Source organism: Monodelphis domestica, chromosome 3 (assembly GCF_027887165.1).
Source record: "Monodelphis domestica isolate mMonDom1 chromosome 3, mMonDom1.pri, whole genome shotgun sequence".
Taxonomy (NCBI): Eukaryota; Metazoa; Chordata; class Mammalia; order Didelphimorphia; family Didelphidae; genus Monodelphis; species Monodelphis domestica.
In genome coordinates, this window is record NC_077229.1 from 72,893,519 (window position 1) to 72,914,254 (window position 20,736).

General features: G+C 48.8%; 1 protein-coding gene across 4 annotated transcripts in view; it reads left to right on the forward strand.

Moving 5' to 3' along the window:
• Nucleotides 1–20,736, forward strand: part of MAST3 (microtubule associated serine/threonine kinase 3) — a 103,165-nt gene that overhangs the window by 49,160 nt on the left and 33,269 nt on the right. For all 4 annotated transcript variants that reach the window (XM_056822116.1, XM_007489222.3, XM_056822115.1 and 1 more), the window contains 10 exons: nt 4,223–4,311; nt 4,480–4,552; nt 5,074–5,094; nt 6,616–6,694; nt 7,481–7,641; nt 7,812–7,887; nt 9,292–9,501; nt 10,583–10,684; nt 12,010–12,142; nt 15,541–15,608. In XM_056822116.1, the coding sequence (XP_056678094.1) occupies nt 4,223–4,311; nt 4,480–4,552; nt 5,074–5,094; nt 6,616–6,694; nt 7,481–7,641; nt 7,812–7,887; nt 9,292–9,501; nt 10,583–10,684; nt 12,010–12,142; nt 15,541–15,608 (1,012 nt within the window). The remainder of the gene's footprint in view (nt 1–4,222; nt 4,312–4,479; nt 4,553–5,073; nt 5,095–6,615; nt 6,695–7,480; nt 7,642–7,811; nt 7,888–9,291; nt 9,502–10,582; nt 10,685–12,009; nt 12,143–15,540; nt 15,609–20,736) is intronic.

Sequence of the window (20,736 nt, forward strand, 5' to 3'; positions counted from 1 at the left end):
TTAACTCAGTGCCTCACAGGCAGCAGGCTTATTCCCTTTTCCTGCTCCCCCTTGTTGAGACCAGTACAGGGGAAGGGTACAGAGCTAAGTGAGATCCTCTCCCTGCTAGTACTATGACAGGCCTAATGGATGAGGATCTGACTTAGAAACAGGAAGACCTGGGGGCTGACCCCTCAGACCTGGGGAAATCATTCAGCCTTCCTAGGCCTTTTATTTGTAAAGCCTGCATAAACATGAGCCATCACCCACTCCTTGGGTTGATGTGTTGGGCTCCAAGAGATAAGGTCTCTAAAGTGCTTTGCAAACCTGAAGGGATTATATAAAATGTTGTTGTTGTTCAGGTCTATCTGTGACACACTTTTGGCATTTTCTTGCAAAGATACTGGAATGCCATTTCCTTCTCCAGAGTCAATTTTTTTTTACAGACCAGGCAAACAAGTTAAGCAACTTGCCCAAGGTCACATAGCTACTCAGTGTCAGAGGCTAGACTTGAACCCAGATCTTTCTGAATCTAAGCCCAATGCTCTATCCACTGATTATACAGATAGGAATTATAATCATTTTATTATTAAACAAATATTTGTTAAATGACTACCCTCTACAGAGCCCTGGACCCTGGGAGAATTAGGAAAGATAAAAGACTCAGTCCTCATAGACCTTAGTGACAGAAATCCTTGGACCTCAGTTTCCTCATCTGTAAATTGGGGTAATGGTTCCTTGTACCAGTCTACCTTGTGGGGTTGCTGTGAAGGGAGGATGGGGCTTGTTCTTAGCAGTGGTGGTAGTAGTAGTATGGAAATCTCCCTAAGTTCAGAGCTTGGGCTTTCTCTTGCTCTATGATGCCTAGGTCTCTGGGCCTTTATCTGGAGAGTGCAGATCAGCATTTCTGACACCATTTTCCCCTCTGTAAAGTCTGCCCAACTTCCCTCTACTGACTTAATAGGAGTTACTAATGGCCTTGCCCAGTTTGGAAATGAAAGAGAAACAGAGACAAAGAGAGATGGAGAAGGCACTAGCTCTGGGGAGCTCCAAACATTGGCAGGCTCTGTGGGCAAAGCTTCCCTTGTCGAGGTGTCAGGAGCTGTGCTTTGGGTGATTGCATGGGTAGGGGTGGAGGAGTCTCCCTCCTTCCTCCCTTCTGCTCAGTCTTGTTAGGAGGGGAGTAGAAGGGGCTCAGGAGAGAAGACTGAGGGGCGCCTGTCCTGGAACTGCTCCCAAAGCACCCTTCTGGAGCCTTGGCCACATTTACTGACCTGACCTTGCCCCCCTGAGGCCAGTATTTGCAGGAGGAAAAGAGGGAGCCTTGTGCCCTCCATAGTCTGGTTGAGGAGAGGAGTCACCACCTGAAAAGAAGAGCAAAAGGACTCTGTAGGATTAAGGGGAGACATACTCAGAAAGATGGGGAGGGAAAAGCTGGAGAGAGAGAGGGGAGGGAAGAGAGAGTCGGAGATGAGGGAGGAGAGAGACACAAAAGGAGAGAAAGTGATGGAAACAAGGGCAGAGATAGAGACGAAGAGGAGAGAGAGACATGGACAGAGGGGACACACCGACACCTCATGGTCAGAGGGGGTGGGTGTCCTCCAAGGGCAGGGAGCCTCAGCCAAGCCACAGAGGAGGGAAGAAAGACATTCCAGGTGTGAGAAGGGTACCCAGAGGCAGCTGTTGTTTCTGACATGGGAAAGGCAGGCTCCTGAGGGATTCTGGGAAGCCCGTCAAAATCTAGTGTGCTCTCCATCTCCCTGTACTACAAAGGTCCCTGAGAAGAGAAATGAATAGAACAGAAACTATCAGGGGCTTAATAGATTCTCCCAATAGACTCTCTCTTCAGATATTCATTACGTGTGTGACCTTGGACAGATGATTTACCTGTCTAAATGTCAGTTTTCTCATCTGTAAAATGAGAATAATAATAGCACCTACCTCATTGTAGAGATCAAATGAAATATTTGTTAAGCACTGTGCAAACCATCATGTAACACATGATTGTTAGTTATTTTTTTCAAAGAAGCAGCATAAATTGTCAGAACTGGGAGGGAGCTTAGAACAGAGAATGTCAGAGCTGGGAGAGAACTTAGAACAGAAAGTCAGAGCTGGGAGGACCCTTAGAACAGAGAATGTCAGAGCTGGGAGGGAGCTTAGAACAGAGAATGTCAGAGCTGGGAGGGAGCTTAGAACAGGGAATGTCAGCTAGGAGAGACCTTAGAGCAGAGAATGTCAGAGCTGGGAGAGACCTTAGAACAGAGAATGTCAGAGCTGGGAGAGACCTTAGAACCGAGAATGTCAGAGCTGGGAGAGAACTTAGAACAGGGAATGTCAGCTAGGAGAGACCTTAGAGCAGAGAATGTCAGAGCTGGGAGAGACCTTAGAACAGAGAATGTCAGAGCTGGGAGAGACCTTAGAACCGAGAATGTCAGAGCTGGGAGAGATCTTACAACAGAGGATGTCAGAGCTGGGAGAAAGCTTAGAACAAAGAAGGTCAGAGCTGGGAGGAAGCTTAGAACAGAGAATGTCAGAGCTGGGAGAGACCTTAGAACAGAGAATGTCAGAGCTGGGAGGGACCTTAGAACAGAGAATTTCAGAGCTGGGAGGGACCTTAGAACAGAGAATGTCAGAGCTGAGCTTAGAACAGAGAATGTCAGAGCTGGGAGGGAGCTTAGAATAGAGAATATCAGAGCTGGGAGAGACCTTAGAACAGAGAATGTCAGAGCTGGGAGAGACCTTAGAACAGAGAATGTCAGAGCTGGGAGAGACCTTAGAACAGAGAATGTCAGAGCTGGGAGAGACCTTAGAACAGAGAATGTCAGAGCTGGGAGGAAGCTTAGAACAGAGAATGTCAGAGCTGGGAGAGGGACCTTAGAACAGAGAATGTCAGAGCTGGGAGAGACCTTAGAACAGAGAATATCAGAGCTGGGAGAGACCTTAGAACAGAGAATGTCAGAGCTGGGAGGAAGCTTAGAACAGAGAATATCAGAGCTGGGAGGAAGCTTAGAACAGAGAATGTCAGAGCTGGGAGGAAGCTTAGAACAGAGAATGTCAGAGCTGGGAGGAAGCTTAGAACAGAGAATGTCAGAGCTGAGCTTAGAACAGAGAATGTCAGAGCTGGGAGGGACCTTAGAACAGAGAATATCAGAGCTGAGCTTAGAACAGAGAATGTCAGAGCTGGGAGGGAGCTTAGAATAGAGAATGTCAGAGCTGGGAGAGACCTTAGAACAGAGAATGTCAGAGCTGGGAGAGACCTTAGAACAGAGAATGTCAGAGCTGGGAGGGAGCTTAGAACAGAGAATGTCAGAGCTGGGAGGAAGCTTAGAACAGGGAATGTCAGAGCTGGGAGAGACCTTAGAACAGAGAATGTCAGAGCTGGGAGGGAGCTTAGAACAGGGAATGTCAGAGCTGGGAGAGACCTTAGAACAGAGAATGTCAGAGCTGGGAGGAAGCTTAGAACAGAGAACGTCAGAGCTGGGAGAACCCTTAGAACAGAGAATGTCAGAGCTGGGAGGGAACTCTAAGGGTATAAGGTTCCTTCAGGATTTTGTTTTGCTTTCTGTATTTGTACCTCCCAACATTTAGTACCATGGTCAGCACATGGTAGACATTTCACAGTTGCTTATGGTGATTGGCAGCTTTAGGACAGGCATCCAGAGAAGGGCTGTCCATAAGGTGAAGGCCTTGGAGTTTGGGCCATTGGGGATGATCCTTGCAAAGAATGGGGCTATGTGACTTGGAGAAGAGAGTAGGTGGAGGCCCTGGTAGACATCTTTTTAAGTGTTTGAGGGTTTTTTGTGTGGTCTTGAGGTTCACCTTGTTCTGCTTGGGCCCAGGGAACAGAGATAGGTTCATGCATTGGTAAATGCTTTGGAGAGCCAGATATAGGTATGAGTGAGGTCAGGGAAAACTCCCAAACTATGAGATACCCCAAAGTGTAATGGTGGGATGCTTCAGGAAGAAGTGGGGATGTCTCTTTAAGCAAGGCTTGCCTTTGGGCTTCCTTTCAGCTCTTGTCCTTGGCTCCTGGAATATCAGAATTAGAAAGGATCTTGGAACCTGGAGCCAAAAGAAGGGGAGAACTAAAAGAGACCATTTTACCTGCTCCAGCTGTACCCCGGGCATGGCTTCTCTGGTCTTAGTAGACAGGGAACCAAAGTCTCCTGACAAGCCACAGTTCTCAGGGGCCCTGGTCCTCTCCTACCTGCTGACTTTCTCCTGGTCTCCTCCTTCTTTGCAGCTGCCGCAGTGGCAACAGGAAAAGTCTGGTGGTGGGGACACCGTCGCCCACCCTCTCCCGACCCCTGTCCCCACTCTCTGTGCCTACAGGTGAGTGTGAGGGGCATTAGTGGCAGACTTCCAAGCAGAAACACAGACCTGTGCATCCCCTCTCCCTTACTAGGCAGACATGGCCCAGGGAGTCTCTTGAGTCTGTCCTGGGGGTGAGGGGTTGGTGTCAGCACTTCATGATTCAGTTTCTCTGTCCCCTCCCCACAGCTGGCAGCAGCCCCTTAGATAGTCCTCGGAACTTCTCGGCCAGCACGACTGTAAACTTCCCCTTCGCACGAAGGTGAGTTTCCCTGCTTTGATGATGGGTACAGCGGAGGTTGGGGGTTGGATGCTGTCTTTGGGAAGGAGCTTAGATCTAGAGGTGGAAAGAGACCGTGGAGGCTGCCTAGTCCCAACCCCCTATTTTACAGAGAAGACTGAGACCCTGGCAGGTGAAATAACTTGTCCAGGGTTACCCAGGGATTTGGAAGAGCCTAGTCTAGAACACAGGTGTCCTGACTGTCCCCCCACTCCCCACTAGAACTTTTCTCAGAATTATTCCTCCAAATCCCCTTCCCCTTGCCCCCTTAGAGCCCTTTGGTCCCTACTCAGAGTGGATAAACCCCCTGAATTTAGGTGATGTTTGGATTTTCCCCACAACCCCTAGAGCAGATCATTGGGAGATGTTCATTTGCCTGGCTGGGGGAGGCTGCCATGTTGGTGCTTAAATCCTTAAATCCCTTCTTTCTTCTTCTCTCTCCTCCCTACCCCTGACTCCGTCCTTCTCCATTCTTGGCTGATAAACCAACAATCTTCATGCAGTCATGGGCCCCGGACTGACAGGTAATTTCTTCCAGGAATTTGGCGCAGATGGCTTCTTTTGGTGGAGCCGAATACGGTGGGAGATGGCACAGGCATACAGGAAAGGCTGGGATTAGGAAATGACTTTAGTAGTGGGGGTAGGAGAGTCACGCATTAGGGCGGGGGTGGCGGGGTTAGCTGATCTTCCTGAGATCCAGGACCAGGTCCCTCATTTATACCCCCCCTCCCCCCCCCAGTCTGATCCTGAGGAGGGGGAGAGAGAATTCTGTTTAGCTCCAAGCTGGCTGACTTTTAGAAGGGGTGGGAGACAGGTCCTGGCTTCTCCTGTCAGGGAGCTGGATTCCTGACCAGCAGGAAGCAGTCTCAGAGCCAAGTAAGGGACTGGTTTTCTCTACTGAGGTATATGTGGTCTTGGCAGTAAGTTCTAAGAGCTCCAGGAAGGGGAAAGATCATTGTGTGCTGAAGCAGTCAAGGCAGGCTTCCTGGAGGATGTTGGGTACCACTTGAGTCTCTTCTCCGGTTAGGAGGGCAGGATTGGCCTTGGGGCCAGGAGAAGCTTATGAGGATCTCACTAATCCTTTCAGGAAGCCAGCTCAACCCATAAGAGCACAGGAATGAGACTGTTTTGGACTCTAGGAGACTCAGAATCCCAGAGCTGGGGCGGGAGGAGGGAGTGACTTAAAGTGCCCGTAGCCGAACCCAGACCCACACAGCTATCATCCCTTCTGCGGCAGCCCTGACAAGCAGTCTGTCACCCAGCCTTCACTTGGAGACTCCCAGGGAGCCAGGTCCAGTTTTGGAGAGCTCTCATTGTTAAGAAGGGTTTTCTTTAGCCTAATGTGCAGAGCCACAGTCTGCTTTTCTGGCACTCGTTGCTCCTAGTTCTGCTGTCTGGGGCCAAGCAGAACCGAGCTCATCCCTCTTCCACTCCAGTACACTTGTCCTGGGATCTCTCAGCCCTTTTCCTTACCCCTTCCCAACCTTAAGCCTGCTCTTCTCATGCCTCTCCCAGACACCCTTCTAGGTGGACTTTAGATTTTTAATGTGTCTAAGCAGAAACCAGATGGCCACTTATTCTGCATTTTGTAAAAGGGATTCCTGCTTGGGCATGAGAAGCCCTCAGAGATCTCTTCTGGTTGTATGCCTTGCTTTCCCAACTGTACACTAGGCACACAGTGGTGTCTGAGCAGGCCGGGAAGAAGATGCCCATGGTCTCTCTGAACCCCCCTCTTCTCTGTGCCCCCTCCCCCTACTTTCTCTGTTTCTCTGTATCTCCCCTCCTCTCTGTACCCCCTCCCCCTACTTTCTCTGTCTCTCTGTGACTCTCTCTCTGTGACTCTCTCCTGTCTCTCTTCTCTCTCTGTGACTCTCTCTGTCTGTCTGTCTTTGTCTGTCTCTCTGTCTTTCTGTCTCTTGCTCTCCCTCTCCCTCCCCACCCCTCTCTCTTTCTCTCTCTCTGTCTCTCTCTGGTCTGTCTCACACACATACACTCTTCCCTCACTGCTGCTCCTAGCTGAGCTGTCAAGTCATTTCTTCTTCCAGGGCTGATGGCCGGAGATGGTCCCTTGCTTCCCTCCCCTCCTCAGGCTACGGGACCAATACCCCCAGCTCCACTGTCTCGGTAAGGCTCTCTGGGTTCCCTGGCGAAAGGATGGGAGCATCAGGAAACCTGGGTGTGGGATGGGCGCCTGAAAACCTCAGACACCCCTTGTCTCTTCTCCAAACTTGAGCTGTTTCCCAGTAGACTTTATGAAGCTCCAAAAACATTTCCCTGTCTGCGGTCTTACTTGACCCCTACAACCAGCTGCTGATGCAGGCCTAGCAGGGATTGTCATTCCCATTTGACAGACGAGAAACCTGAGGCTCGGGAAATGGAAGCATCTTAGCTAAAGACACCCGGCAGCTAAGCAGCAGAGCCAGGAATGGATCCCAGATATCACCTTTGCCTATTATTCTTTCTAGGACCCACTTTTATCTCTACTTCAGTGTCACAACCCATCTGGGAGACACTGAGGCCCATTCAACTTAGGTTAATTGATCTAGCTTCCATTTGTGGGCCCCTCTGCTCAGGGCAGGGGAACGCCTAAGTTCAACTTTTATTAAACACCCACTGAGTGCCAGGGAGAAATGACACTATCTCTGCCTTCAAGAAGCTTCCTTTCTACTAAGGGGAAACAGCACATACACAAAGACAACCAGAAGCCAAGCCTTGCCTTTTCCAGGCTTACAGTCAAGGGTAGGGGACAGGGCCCTTCCAAGGGAGCGATTTACTTGACTCAAGTTTCCCCCAGCTGTGCCCGTGCCAGCAGGCAGTGCTGGTACAAGGAGGGTCTTTGGCCCATCTGGCCCCAGGGGCAGGTGGCAGGGGAGCCTGGTGCCCACAGTTTTCTTTCTTCTCCCACTCAAGTCATCCTCATCTTCCCGAGAGCGGCTGCACCAGCTGCCATACCAGCCAACGCCAGATGAGCTCCACTTTCTTTCCAAGCACTTTCGCAGCTCAGAGAGCATCGTGGATGAAGATGGGGGCCGCCGCTCTCCCTGCATGCGGCCTCGCTCCCGCAGCCTCAGGTAGGGGGGCTGCCCAGAGACCAGTGGGGTATGATGTTTACTTGGAGCCCAGATCCCATGATGGATGTGGGGGGAGGCGGTTTGGGGGGGAAGGCAGCCCCTTGTTGCCTGACTTCATATAGATCAAGGAGACTTCGTGTTTGTACTGGTGTTATTTCCCCCCTTTTCAGCCCCGGGCGAACCACAGGAGCTTTTGACAGTGACATTGTCATGATGAATCATGTCTACAAGGAGCGATTTCCTAAGGTTAGATTCGCCGGAGGGTGTTACTCGCCAGCTGAGTCTTAGGTGGAAGTGGGGGAGGTGGAAGGCGGATGTTCTGCCCCTGAGGCCAGACCGAGAAGCACTGTGGGGAGACACAGAGGCCGAGATCTCAGCTTGATAAATGGGAAAGCTTCCTAATAATTGCGGTCATCCCAAAGTGGAACCAACAGCTTTGAAAAGCAGTGAGCATCTTGCTGGAAGCTTCCAGGAGGAGGGAGGCTGGGAGGACTCCTTGTCTGGGATGTTGTCAGGGAGATACTTCCTTAGGAAGGAGTTAGGTGATGGGTCCTTCATGGACGCTTCTGGATCTGATGTTCTGTGATTCATGGAATATCCCCGTCCTATCCTGGGTCACGGGGTAAGGCCAGAGCTGCCGTTGTTATAGCCGTGTTTGGGGCAGATTCACTCGAGGAATGTCATCCTGGGAGCTTCAAGGCAACCTGCCCCTCAAAGGACCTGCCTGGGGTCTCCCTGGGGCTTGGGAGGCAGGTAGGTGAGCCAGAGGGACCTGGCAGGCTACCAGGTATGGGGATGGAAGTTGGAATGGAATGGAGGCAAACCTCCTGATATCAGCGCCTGGAGCTGGTTCTGGCACTGACTCTCAGGGAAAATCCATGCTCTAATGGGCTGGAGGAAAGGGGACCACTGGGATCCCTTTCTGTAGTTATTATAGTAGTTCCACCATCCAGTTCTCTTTATCACTAGTTCACACACATATAACTCTATAATAACAGGGTTTCTTTACCTTTTTTGGTGCCATGGACTCAGAATCACATTGATAAAGGCATAAAATAAAATATGTAGCATTCCGAAAGAAACCACTTCTTTTGAAATCCAGTTATTGAAATATTAAAAGCCAAAAAAAGCAAACCATTTGTAGGCCCCTTGCAGGGAGTTCCCTGGGCCCTTCGCTGGTCCGTATGCCTTGTCTCATTCATTCATGACAATAGCCAGGTGAGATAGGAAGGATAAGTGTTGATATTCTCATTTTAGGGAATATCAGAGCAGGAAATGCTCCATCAACTGTCTGTCCTGTATTGTGTGTTATAACATATGTGATACAAAACAGAACAAACGATAGAATCTCCTCTTTTGAGGGACTGCCATTGGAAGGGAGGAGGTTAACTAACACACACACACACACCACACACCACACATACGCATATACACACACACAGAATGACTTGCCAAAGGTCACACAGGTTGTAAGCAATAAAGCCAGTGGATGTGACCTTTATGACCATCGAGCCTGGCCCTTTTATTTTACAAGGAGGAAACTGAGGCCCAGAGGGGAAGTCTCTTTCCCCCTGCAATATGGCAGGGAGAGGCAGGACCGGGTCTCCCACTCCAGGGCTCCTTCTCCCTCTTCTCTGCACCCCTGAACAGGCCACTGCACAGATGGAGGAGCGGCTGCAGGACATCATTACTACCTTCTCCCCCTCTAACACCCTGGCCCTGGCCGATGGTGTCCTGAGCTTCATTCACCACCAGATAGTGGAGCTGGCTCGAGACTGTCTGGCCAAGGCCCGGGAGGACCTGGTCACCTCCCGCTACTTCTTGGAGCTTCAGGAAAAGCTAGAGAAGATGCTGCAAGATGTGAGTGTCTTCCCCACAACTCCACTCCCCCACTTCCCTGTTCTCCCCTTTTGTCCTTTTCTCCCTTCTTCCCTATTTCTTCTTCTCTTTCTCTTTCTCTTTCTCCACCTTCCTTCTTCCTCCTTCTTTTTCCCCTCTATCTTCCTTTCCTCTTTGTTTTTCCCTCTCCTTTCTTTCTTTCTTTTCCCTCCTTTACTTTCTTCTCTATTTCCTCTTCCTCCCTTGCTCCCACTCTTTTTTTCCTTCCTAAAAGACCTAGGTTGGGGGAGATGGGGATGAGAATAGAGCCTAAACACCCATCAGAAAGGCCAGTAAGGGGCTGGAGGGCAATGAAGAATTATTCTTCTTTAGAGTGATTATACCATTTATAGGATGTTGCCTTCAGAACAGCCTTAAGAGATCATCTCTGTTTTACAGATGGAGAAACTGAATCCCAGAGGGAGGGAAAGGAACCCAGTGAGCCCTAGGTTCAGGCTAAGATGAGCCTAGATCTCCCAGCTCCTAAACAGATCTTTTCCCCTTCTATTAGTTTGTCTTCAATAGGGCAGACCATTAGTCTTCCATAGGTCCCTAGTGGAAGAGAGTAGGTCTGGAAACTTCAAGCAGATTTCAGTGCATATAGAGGGGTCCTATCTGGCCAGCCAAAAATTGGAGCAAAAAAGATTCAGCATTGGTGGGGGGCAATTCGTGGAAGGAGACCTGGGCTTCCAGGGAACTCGGGGCTTGGCCAGAGCAGTCCTGTCTACTCTCTTCAAGGCAACAGATGTTGTTAATCTCATATGCGTTTGTCCGTATGTATAGAATGCATATGCAGGTATGCCTGTTTCTGTCATAGAAGCACATTTTAGTAGGTTTATATGTCAGATAGCAAATGCTTGTTGACTTGACTTACCGTGGGTAAATCGTGCCTCCTCTCAGGGTCTCATTTCTGTTCTGAAAAATGAGAAGACTCCGTGCCTTCCCTGCCGGGCAGGGCGGCTGTGCACCTACGGGAAGGTCTCTAGTCTGATGCAGGAAAGGGGAAATGGCCTTCCCAGTGGGTGATGCTTTTTAATCCCTCTTCTGTGTGTGACCCCCACAGGCCCACGAGCGCTCAGAGAGCCAAGAGGTCTCCTTCATCGGCCAGCTGGTTCGGAAGCTCCTGATCGTCATCTCCCGGCCGGCGCGGCTCCTGGAGTGCCTGGTGAGTGCGCACTTCAGGGAAGAAGGGGGAGGCTCCTTCTCCAGCGAGCGAGCCGTCACAGGCCACGGACTCTCCCTGTGTCCCGTGCAGCCTGCTGTGTGGACATGTTGCCGCAGATTCCCTGCCATCCTGGCATGATGCGAGGCAGAATAGCATGGCTGGTGGACGATGGAATCAAGTTCCAAAAAAGTCTAGATTGAGCTAAGAGGATAAATGTAATAAGTCATTTCAACGGAGAGTTTTACATTTGGTTTAGATGATCACTAACCCAAATGAAAGACATGGGAGCCAAGGCCCGAGCCTAGAGAATGGGGGGGGGGGAGTTCCCTGGCTTGATAGCGTTTGTTGTTGTATGACCGCCAGAATCCCCAGCTCTCCTAGAGCCATGAGGACCAGAACAAGGGAGGTGACACACTGGTCACACCTCATCCAGAGGTCTAGATGGACCCCTCAGGCTGGACTGAGGAACCTCCCAGGCCTCCCTCTGGATTCTGGGATGCTTGATGCCCCTGCTGTGGCTCTGGGGAAGGAGACAGTTAGCGGACCATTTGTTGTCTCCTATGGGCCATGCACTGTGCTAATTGCTGGAAGAGACACCGGAAAGAAGTGACCCTCCTTATGTTGACAGGACCATGGACAAGTTCTCAGTGCCCCTAGGCTTCCCCTCTGTGCCTCAGTTTCCTTATCTGTAACATGAGGGGGTTGGAGTACGTGATGCTTAAGAAGCTTTCTGGCTCTGAGCTCGTTATCCTGGTCCCAGTCTACCTTCTGGAGCTCAGCTCACCCACAGAGCTTGTCTAATGAGTTGGCAGGCAGGCGGTACAGACTGTCAGGGCTGGAGAGGGGCAATTTCCCTGGGTCGGAGGTGGCTCGGGAACTAGCCTTGAGGGATGGGATGAAGGGTTTCGGATTGACAGAGGGGGTGAGGTAGGAATAAGCACGGTGTGGGGCTCGTAGGGTTAGGACTGAGAGAAGCCTCCAGCGCCCTTCCCTCTCCTGGGGCACGTGGTTGGCATAGGCCTGTGAGGGCCTTCTCCTGCCCCCTCGGGGCACAGACGGCCCCTCTTCAAGGATTCAATTCATTGTTGGGAAGTTAGGCAGCCTGTCACACAGCCCATAAGTGTTGGAAGGAGACCCCAGCTGGCTTCTTCCCTCGGCTAGTGGCAGGAACCCTCCAATCTACACTTTGTACAGTACGGTGTGCCTGGCTTTCGGCTGCCTGCTATGCTGCAGCCCTGCTCTGTCGGGCACTTGCTGCTGAGCTTAGGCATTAGTGCTTTTGATTGGGGCTCCATTCCAGCTGTTCTCCCCACCCTGTTTGCCAGGAATTTGATCCAGAAGAGTTCTACCACCTCCTGGAAGCAGCAGAAGGACATGCCCGGGTGGGTCAGGGCATCAAGACAGACATTCCTCGATACATCATTGGTCAGCTGGGCCTCACCAAGGACCCTCTAGAGGGTAAGTGGAAGGAATTAAGTCAGCCCTTGCCTAAATCCTGAACATATATAATCAGTAAGACAGGGAGCTAAAAGACTTGGTTCTGCTTTGCTCTTCATTTGCTTTAGGTAAGCCATTTTCTGGTCCTCAGTTTCCCCATTTGTAAAATTAGCAAATTGGACTATAGGAATTTCTGGTTTCTATTAACTGTGACGTGCTGTAGCCTGTGTTCTAAGGGGGTTTTCCCCCCACCCCACCAGTGCTGACATTCTCTGTCCTAAGCTCCCTCCCAGCTCTGACATTCTCTGTTCTAAGCTCCCTCCCAGCTCTGACATTCTCTGTTCTAAGCTCCCTCCCAGCTCTGACATTCTCTGTTCTAAGCTCCCTCCCTGCTCTGACATTCTCTGTTCTAAGCTCCCTCCCAGCTCTGACATTCTCTGTTCTAAGCTCCCTCCCCGTTCTGACATTCTCTGTCCTAAGCTCCCTCCCCGCTCTGACATTCTCTGTTCTAAGCTCCCTCCCCACTCTGACATTCTCTGTTCTAAGCTCCCTCCCAGCTCTGACATTCTCTGTTCTAAGCTCCCTCCCAGCTCTGACATTCTCTGTTCTAAGGTCTCTCCCAGCTCTGACATTCTCTGTTCTAAGGTCTCTCCCAGCTCTGACATTCTCTGTTCTAAGGTCTCTCCCAGCTCTGACATTCTCTGTTCTAAGGTCTCTCCCAGCTCTGACATTCTCTGTTCTAAGCTCCCTCCCCGCTCTGACATTCCCTGTTCTAAGGACTCTCCCAGCTCTGACATTCTCTGTTCTAAGCTCCCTCCCAGCTCTGACATTCTCTGTTCTAAGCTCCCTCCCAGCTCTGACATTCTCTGTTCTAAGGACTCTCCCAGCTCTGACATTCTCTGTTCTAAGCTCCCTCCCAGCTCTGACATTCTCTGTTCTAAGGACTCTCCCAGCTCTGACATTCTCTGTTCTAAGCTCCCTCCCAGGTCTGACATTCTCTGTTCTAAGGTCTCTCCAGCTCTGACATTCTCTGTCCTAAGCTCTTTCCCAGCTCTGACAGTCTGAGTTCTAAGCTTCCTCCTAGCTCTGACATCCTGGGTTCAAAGAGCCCCTCCAGGCTCTTTACATTGGCTGTAAATGTAGTGGTGAGTGAAGACAAGGCTCTGAGTGGTGGTCAGTGTGGGGAAAGAGATTTGAGGAGTCAACGAGGATGGTGTAGACATCATTAGGATATAGTGCTGGACGTGGAGCCAGGAAGACCCAAACTCAGGTCCGGACTCTGATATTCTCTTTGTAATCTTGGGGAGCTCCCTTAAACTACTCACACACTCTGAGCTCATCTGTAAAATGGGAACAGTCATTTCCGTAGACATATCTGGCCTCAGACACTTCCTAGCTGTGGTATCCTGGGCAAGTCTTAATCCTCATTTTCTAGCCTCTGCTTCTCTTGTGTCTTAGATTTGACCCTAAGGCAGAAGGGAAGGGTTTAACATATTAATTTCCTTAGGGTCTACCTCCCAGGGTTGCTGTGAGACCCAAATGAGCCAAGATATGTCAAACTCTTTGCATAATTTAAAATGCTGTATAATGAGTTGTTTTTCTTATGCTTTTGGGGGGAGGGAGCTTCTACCATGTCTATTGGGGGGAGAGAGCTTCTACCATGTCTATCCATGGGCACCTTCCACAGGTGGGAGATGGGAGTGGGACCTCAAAGGTAGGTGGTTGTGCTATCTGACCTCTGAGGCCCTACAGTCTGCAACTCCCTGAATACATACTATTTTTCAAGGAAGCCCAGTCCTTGGAAACTTCCAGGTGATGGGGGTGGGGGAAGGGAGAGAGAAGACACTTCCTGGGTGTATGCCAAAGAACCCTGTGCTAAACTGATGTGATATGTAGGCGGCTAACTGCTCGGTGCTAGGATACTCAGCTTCTTGGCAATCTTCCCCAGAACAGAAGATTTGGGTGCTTTAATCCTGAAACTTCTAGGTCTCATATCACTAACAGTCAGTTAAGTTATCCAGAAGGTAATTAAAATGTTGGGAAGTCAGGGCAGGAAGGACCCCTAGAACAGAGTATCTCAGAGCTGGGAGAGACCTTAGAACAGAGAATGTCAGAGCTGGGAGAGACCTTAGAACAGAGAATGTCAGGTCTGGGAGGGAGCTTAGAACAGAGAATGTCAGAGCTGGGAGAGAGCTTAGAACAGAGAATGTCAGAGCTGGGAGAGACCTTAGAACAGAGAATGTCAGAGCTGGGAGAGACCTTAGAACAGAGAATGTCAGAGCTGGGAGAGACCTTAGAACAGAGAATGTCAGAGCTGGGAGGAGCTTAGAACAGAGAATGTCAGAGCTGGGAGGATACTTAGAACAGAGAATGTCAGAGCTGGGAGGGAGCTTAGAGCAGAGAATGTCAGAGCTGGGAGAGACCTTAGAACAGAGAATGTCAGAGCTGGGAGGGAGCTTAGAACAGAGAATGTCAGAGCTGGGAGGGAGCTTAGAACAGAGAATGTCACAGCTGGGAGAGTCCTTAGAACAGAGAATGTCAGAGCTGGGAGGGAGCTTAGAGCAGAGAATGTCACAGCTGGGAGGGAGCTTAGAACAGAGAATGTCACAGCTGGGAGAGTCCTTAGAACAGAGAATGTCAGAGCTGGGAGGGTCCTTAGAACAGAGGATGTCAGAAGGGAGGGGACTCATAAACCATCTATTCCAGCCCCTTTATTTTATCGACAGAATCTTTGAGTTGAAGTTGATAGGCCTTGCCTTGAGAGATAATGGGTTCTTCCACTGCTAGAGGACTTTAAACTAGACGATTGGATTTTCAGCTGGACTATAGGTGTCAAAGGTTCACGTAGGCCAGTGATATCAAACTCAAATAGGAAGGGATTCTGGCAGATAGCATATTGAATCCCAAAACCACAATTGGCATCATCGGTGCTGCACCGTATTTTTTACTTATTCTTGTTAAACATTTCCCACTTCATTGTACTCTGGTTCAGGCAGCACTGGGGAGTTTTGTGGGCTGCTCGGCTCCACTTCATTCCAACCCTATCATTTGACATCGAGGGAGATTTTGACTTGCCCAGAGGGTGCTGACAGTAAGTGGGGCCGTCTCTCTTGACCACTCAGCAGCTGTGTGGAAGAGCATCCACGAGTAGGTCTTAGTGAGAGGGGCCTCGCGCCCTTTCCCAGGCTGTTAGGATCCTGTGGTTGCTGCCCTACCGAGAGGAGCTGGCATTAGTGTAAAAGGCCAGCCTCACCCTCGTGCTCTGGCCTTCACAGCTGACAGGTGTCAGCTCTTCCCAGGCCCGAGCCAGCATTGCCTGTCCAGCCCCCCTCTCATCACCCCCACTCCTTCCTCCTGGGTGTGTTGGCTGGGGCTCCTTAGGCCACAGGCTAACCCTGGCTCTGTCTTTGGCCCTCCAGAGATGGTACAACTGGGTCCTCCGAATGCTGGCTCCTCCACTGCACCTGAGGATGGAGACCCACCCGAGGTAAGTGTGCCCGGCTCTGGGTTCGAGAGCTCTTCCTCTCTGGTACCAAAGCCCAATCACAAGGGAGAAATAGAGATAGGGAGAATAGTGAGCAAGTGACGGGTTGGTAAGACATAAATTGGGTCTAGGCGCTCCCTGTGGTTACTGGCAAAATTCTGTCAGTTGTGGGGACCAGCATGGCATGGGGGCTAAAGGGCATTACTTGAAATCGGGAAAATTTTAAATCTAATCGTGTCTTAGACCTGCTGGTTATGGGATTCTGGCCAAGGCCCTGACTTCCTGAGCCTCAGTTTCTTCATCTATAAAATGAAGATAACAATCCTTACCCGCCCGCCAGGTTGTTGTAGGGTTCAAATGAGCTAAGAGCTGTAAAGTACTTTGCCAGCCTGGAGTTATCCCTGGGTCTAATCATTATTATTTTGATGGGATCTCCCTAGGCGAGGCAGCTGATGGGCAGGGGGGTAGTCCAGAGATTGAATGTGGGTAAATTGTGACCTTTGCCTTACTATGGCACTTACTTCCTTTGGGGGCAGCTCAGTCCCTGTCCAAGCCTCAGCAGGGCAGAGGCCAGCATTCCCCTGGCTTGGTGTAGGGGTGGGGTTGCAGCTGGTGTCTCCCCTCTGTCCAGGCAGCCCAGGCACGGACCTGGAGAATGTAGAGTCCCCAGTGGGGCTTTGGAGGAGAGGGAAGTGTTTCTTCTTGGGTGGCTGCTCTGGCTAGAGAAAGCAGGAATGTGGGAGATGGTGTGAAATGGCTTCAGCGGAAGACTTGAGGGAGGAAGGCAGCTTGGCTTGTAAGTTTTCAGTTGGGGAAATGCCCGAGAGGGAGGTTCTAGAGTCCTAGATCTAGGAGGAACCTCGGGGGTCTTTAGGCAGGCCCTTCACTGAATGGAAATGAATGAATGAGGACTTTCTTTTCTTCTGAACATTTAGCTTGATGATCTCACCAGCTCCCAGGGATTCAATTATTTCTCTGCTAACAGATGCTTAGATCCATTTTTCCAGCTTTATTCTTTCTGAAGACATCCTAGATGCTTAATAAATATTTATGGTTTACTGAAAAGCATATATTAAACACTTATTAAGTGCTGAGTACTGGGGATACAAATGAAAATTAGTCTTTCGAGGAGTTTATAGTCTAACATGTAATTCACATAATAGAATGGTGGTAGGAAGGGATATTTTGGTTTGGAAGTTACTGAGACTGTGATTGAGTTGATTGATCTTTTCCAGGTACAAAGATAGTTGATTAGATTACTGTTCCAGAACTAGAAAGAGGGTGGTAGGGGGACAGCTGGTATGGAAGGGTCTAGGAAATTGAAGTGAAACTTGACGACAGCCTAAGGTTTATATGAAGTGGGCTACAGAGGCAACTTCCAGCCTCTCTCTCTTTTTTCTTTACCTTATACCTTCTATCTTAGAATCAACACTGTGTATTGGTTCCAAGGCAGAAGGGGCAAGGGCTAGAGGCAATGGGGGTCAAGTGACTCATCCAGGATCACACAGATAACTGGTGTTTCAGGCCATATTTGAACCCAGGACGAACCCGACTGCAGGCTGGGTGCTCTATCCACTGAGCCATCTAGCTTCCTCCAAAGCCCTTAGAAAGTAGTCATCCTGCCTCTACTTGAGTCCTTATTGAGCCACTGTCAGTAATATTTGTTTGTTTTTAATGAATTTTATTTTATTTTTAAAAACCTTTAACCTTCCATTTTAGAATCAGTACTGCATATTGGCTCCAAGCCAAAAGAGTGGTAAGGGCTAGGCAATGGGGGTTAAGTGACTTGCCCAGGGTCACACCTGGGAGTGTCTGAGGTTGGATTTGAACTAGGACCTCCTGTAGCTCTAGTCCTGGATCCAATACTTATTTCCATATTATTAATTTTTTTAATAGAGTAGTCTTTTGAAATCCAAACCCCAAGATAAATGATATGTTTTTCTTCTGCATTTCTTCTCCCACACTTCTTCCTCTGGATGTGGATAGTGTTCTTTCTCATAAGTCCCTCAAATTGTCATTGCATTGCTGCTAGTAGCAAAGTTGATCGTCCCTGATGGTTTCAGTTACTGTGTACAATGCTCTCCTGGTTCTGCTCATTTTACTCCACATCAGTTCATGGAGTTTTTGTAGAAATCGAGTAGTTCATTATTCCTTACAGCACATTAGTATTCCATCACCATCAGATACCACAATTTATTCAGCCATCCCTCAGTTGAGGGACACCCCCTCATTTTACAATTTTTTGCCAACACAAAGAGCACAGCTATAAATATTTTTGAACATTTTTAAAAATCTCTTTGGGGCACAAACCTAGTTGTGGTATTGCTGCATCAAAGGGCAGGCAGTCTTTTTTTTTTCCATCTTTGAATCAATACTAGGTATTGGTTCTAAGGCAGAAGAGTGGTATGGACTGGGCGATGGGGGTTGGTTAAGTGACTTGTCCAGGGTCACACAACCAAGGAAGTGTCTGAGGCCAGGTTTGAATCCAGGACCTCCCATCTCTGGGCCTGGCTCTCAATCCACTGAGCCACCCACCCAACTGCCCCCCAGGCAGTCTTTTAAAGCTCTTTGGGCATAATTCCAAATTGTCTTTCAGAATGGTTGAATCAATCTACAACTCCACCAGAAACTCATTAGTGTCCCAATTTTGCCACATATTATTTTTCTTTACTGTCATATTGGCCAATCCACTGTCAGTAATATTTGAAAGATCATGAAAAACCAGAGAAGTGCCACAAGATTGGAGAAGCATAAATTTGGTTCTGGTTCTGGTTTTGGGGTGTTTGTTTTTCTTTTAATGGAAGAGAACAGAGCTCACAAACTCTAGAGGAGTGAACTTAACTTAAATTCTGAGAAAACTCTAGAATGGATTAAAAAAAACAACTCTCACCTTTATTGTTGAAATCAATATCATATATTGGTTTCAAGGCAGAAGAATGGTAAGGGCTAGGAAATGTTCCTACAAGCAGGAAGTGTCTGAACCAGATTGGAACCCAGGACCTCCTGTCTCTAGGCTTGACTTTCAATCTACTGAGCCACCTAGTTGCCCCCTCAAATGAATTGTTAGAAATGGCTGGTGAAGCAGTGAAGCCTCATCAAAAACAAGGCAGGGGGGACAGTTGGGTAGATCAGAGGATGGAGAATCAGGCCTAGAGAATGGGAGGTCCTGGGTTCAAATCTTGCCTCAGACACCTCTCAGCTGTGTGACCCTGGGCAAGTCACTTGACCCCCGGCAAGTCACTTGACCCCCATTGCCTAGCCCTTACCACTCTTCTACCTTGGAGCCAATACACAGTATTGACTCCAAGATGGAAGGTAAAGGTTTAAAAAAAAAAAACAGTACAGGCCTCACTAACCTCCCTTACTTTTCTTGACAAGGTTACTGAAACCAGAAGATAAGGGAAATGCTGAAGGCATTTGTTTACTAAGGTTTTAGGTCGAACATTGTCTAAGGTATTTCACACTGTTCTTGTGGAAAAGGTGGAAAGATGTGAACTAGACAGTGATACCAGTAGTTGAATAATAGATTGTGGATAATCAGAGCTTTTTGGATGGCCAGAATTAAACAGTAGTAGTTAGTGGTTCGGCATCCCCCCGGCTTAAAGGAGCTATGCTTTAGCATGTTTATTAGATTTGCTAATGCATTGGATGTCAGATCCAAAAGGATCCCGGAAAGGTTAGAACATTGGGCTGAATCTGGTAAGTTGAAATTCATTAAAGGTCAATGTATATTTTTGTAGTTGTGCTAAAAACTTCAGCTTCATAAACATGAATTGGGAGAAGCATGAGCAGACTATAATTTGTCTGAAAAAGATCTAGGTAGAAGAGGCAAACTCACATGAAGCAAAGGAAGCCACTAAGCCCTCCATACGGAGGCTCCTTGAGAGCCAAGTAGTGCCTTGGAAACCACATATTATGTTATATTTTTATTTATTTTGTTAAATATTCCCCAATTTTACAGTATAATACATTTATGTACATATATGAGAGGGAGAGAGAGAGTGAGTTTACTTATTTTAAGTCCTTACATTTGATCTTAGAATAATTACTAAGTATCAGTTCCAAGATGGAAGAATGACAAGGGCTGGGGATTAAGTGATTTACCCAGGGGACACACACCTAGGAAGTGTCTGAGAGCGGATTTGAACCCTGAACCTTCTGGTACTCTATCTACTGAGCCACCTAGTACTGCCCCTTCCCAGTTATGTTTCACTCTGGTTTGGGCTGGGCAGTTGTGACCCCTGGACCCATATTTGGTCCATACCTCTGGTTTAGTGGACTACTAGGACTGTGAGTAGGCCGTGTGCAATGGCAGCTAAAGAAAAAGCCCCAAAGAGGCTTTGAGGAGAGCCTTGGAAGAGGAAGGAGTGGTCTCACTCAGACATCATAGGGAAGATTGCCCGTAGCAGGACATTGACAAGCTGGAGAGGGGTTTCAGAGGAGGAACCCCAGGAGGATGAGAGACCTTGAGATCAGGTTCCTGTGAGGACCACGTGAAGGGCCTGGGTATTTTCTACACAGAAGAGGATACGAAGGAAAACCTAACAGCTCTGCTTCCATTCCGGCTTGATTTGGCATCATTGGGTGGATGTCAGGAAAACCTTTCTGACGATGAGGGTGCTCCAGAAGTGGAATGGGCTACGTAAAGAGATGACGAGTTCTCCCTTCTTTGAGGGTCTTCATGTAGAGTTTATTGTTTGATATGATTATGGGGTTTCTTTTTGGGTATTGGTTTGTCTATATGGCCACTGAAGAACCTTCAGATTCAAGCACTTTTAGTCCTTTTTTTTCTTTTAAACCCTCACCTTCCATCTTAGAATCAGTACTCTTTATTGGCTCCAAGACAAAAGAGTAGTAAGGGCCAGGCAATGGAGGTTGTTGATGACTTGCCCAGGATCACACCGCTAGGAAGTGTCTGAGGCCAGATTTGAACCTAGGACCTCCCCGTCTCTGAGCCTGGCTCTTAATCCACTGAGCCACCCAGCTGCCCCCAAGCACTTTGATTCTGTGATCTTCAGTGACAGGGAGCTCATTTCCTCCTAGAACAGCTAGCTTTCCTGTGGGACTGATCTATACTTCTTAGAAAATTCTTCCTTAAATCTCCTGCCCTTTGAACCCCCCATGACTGCCT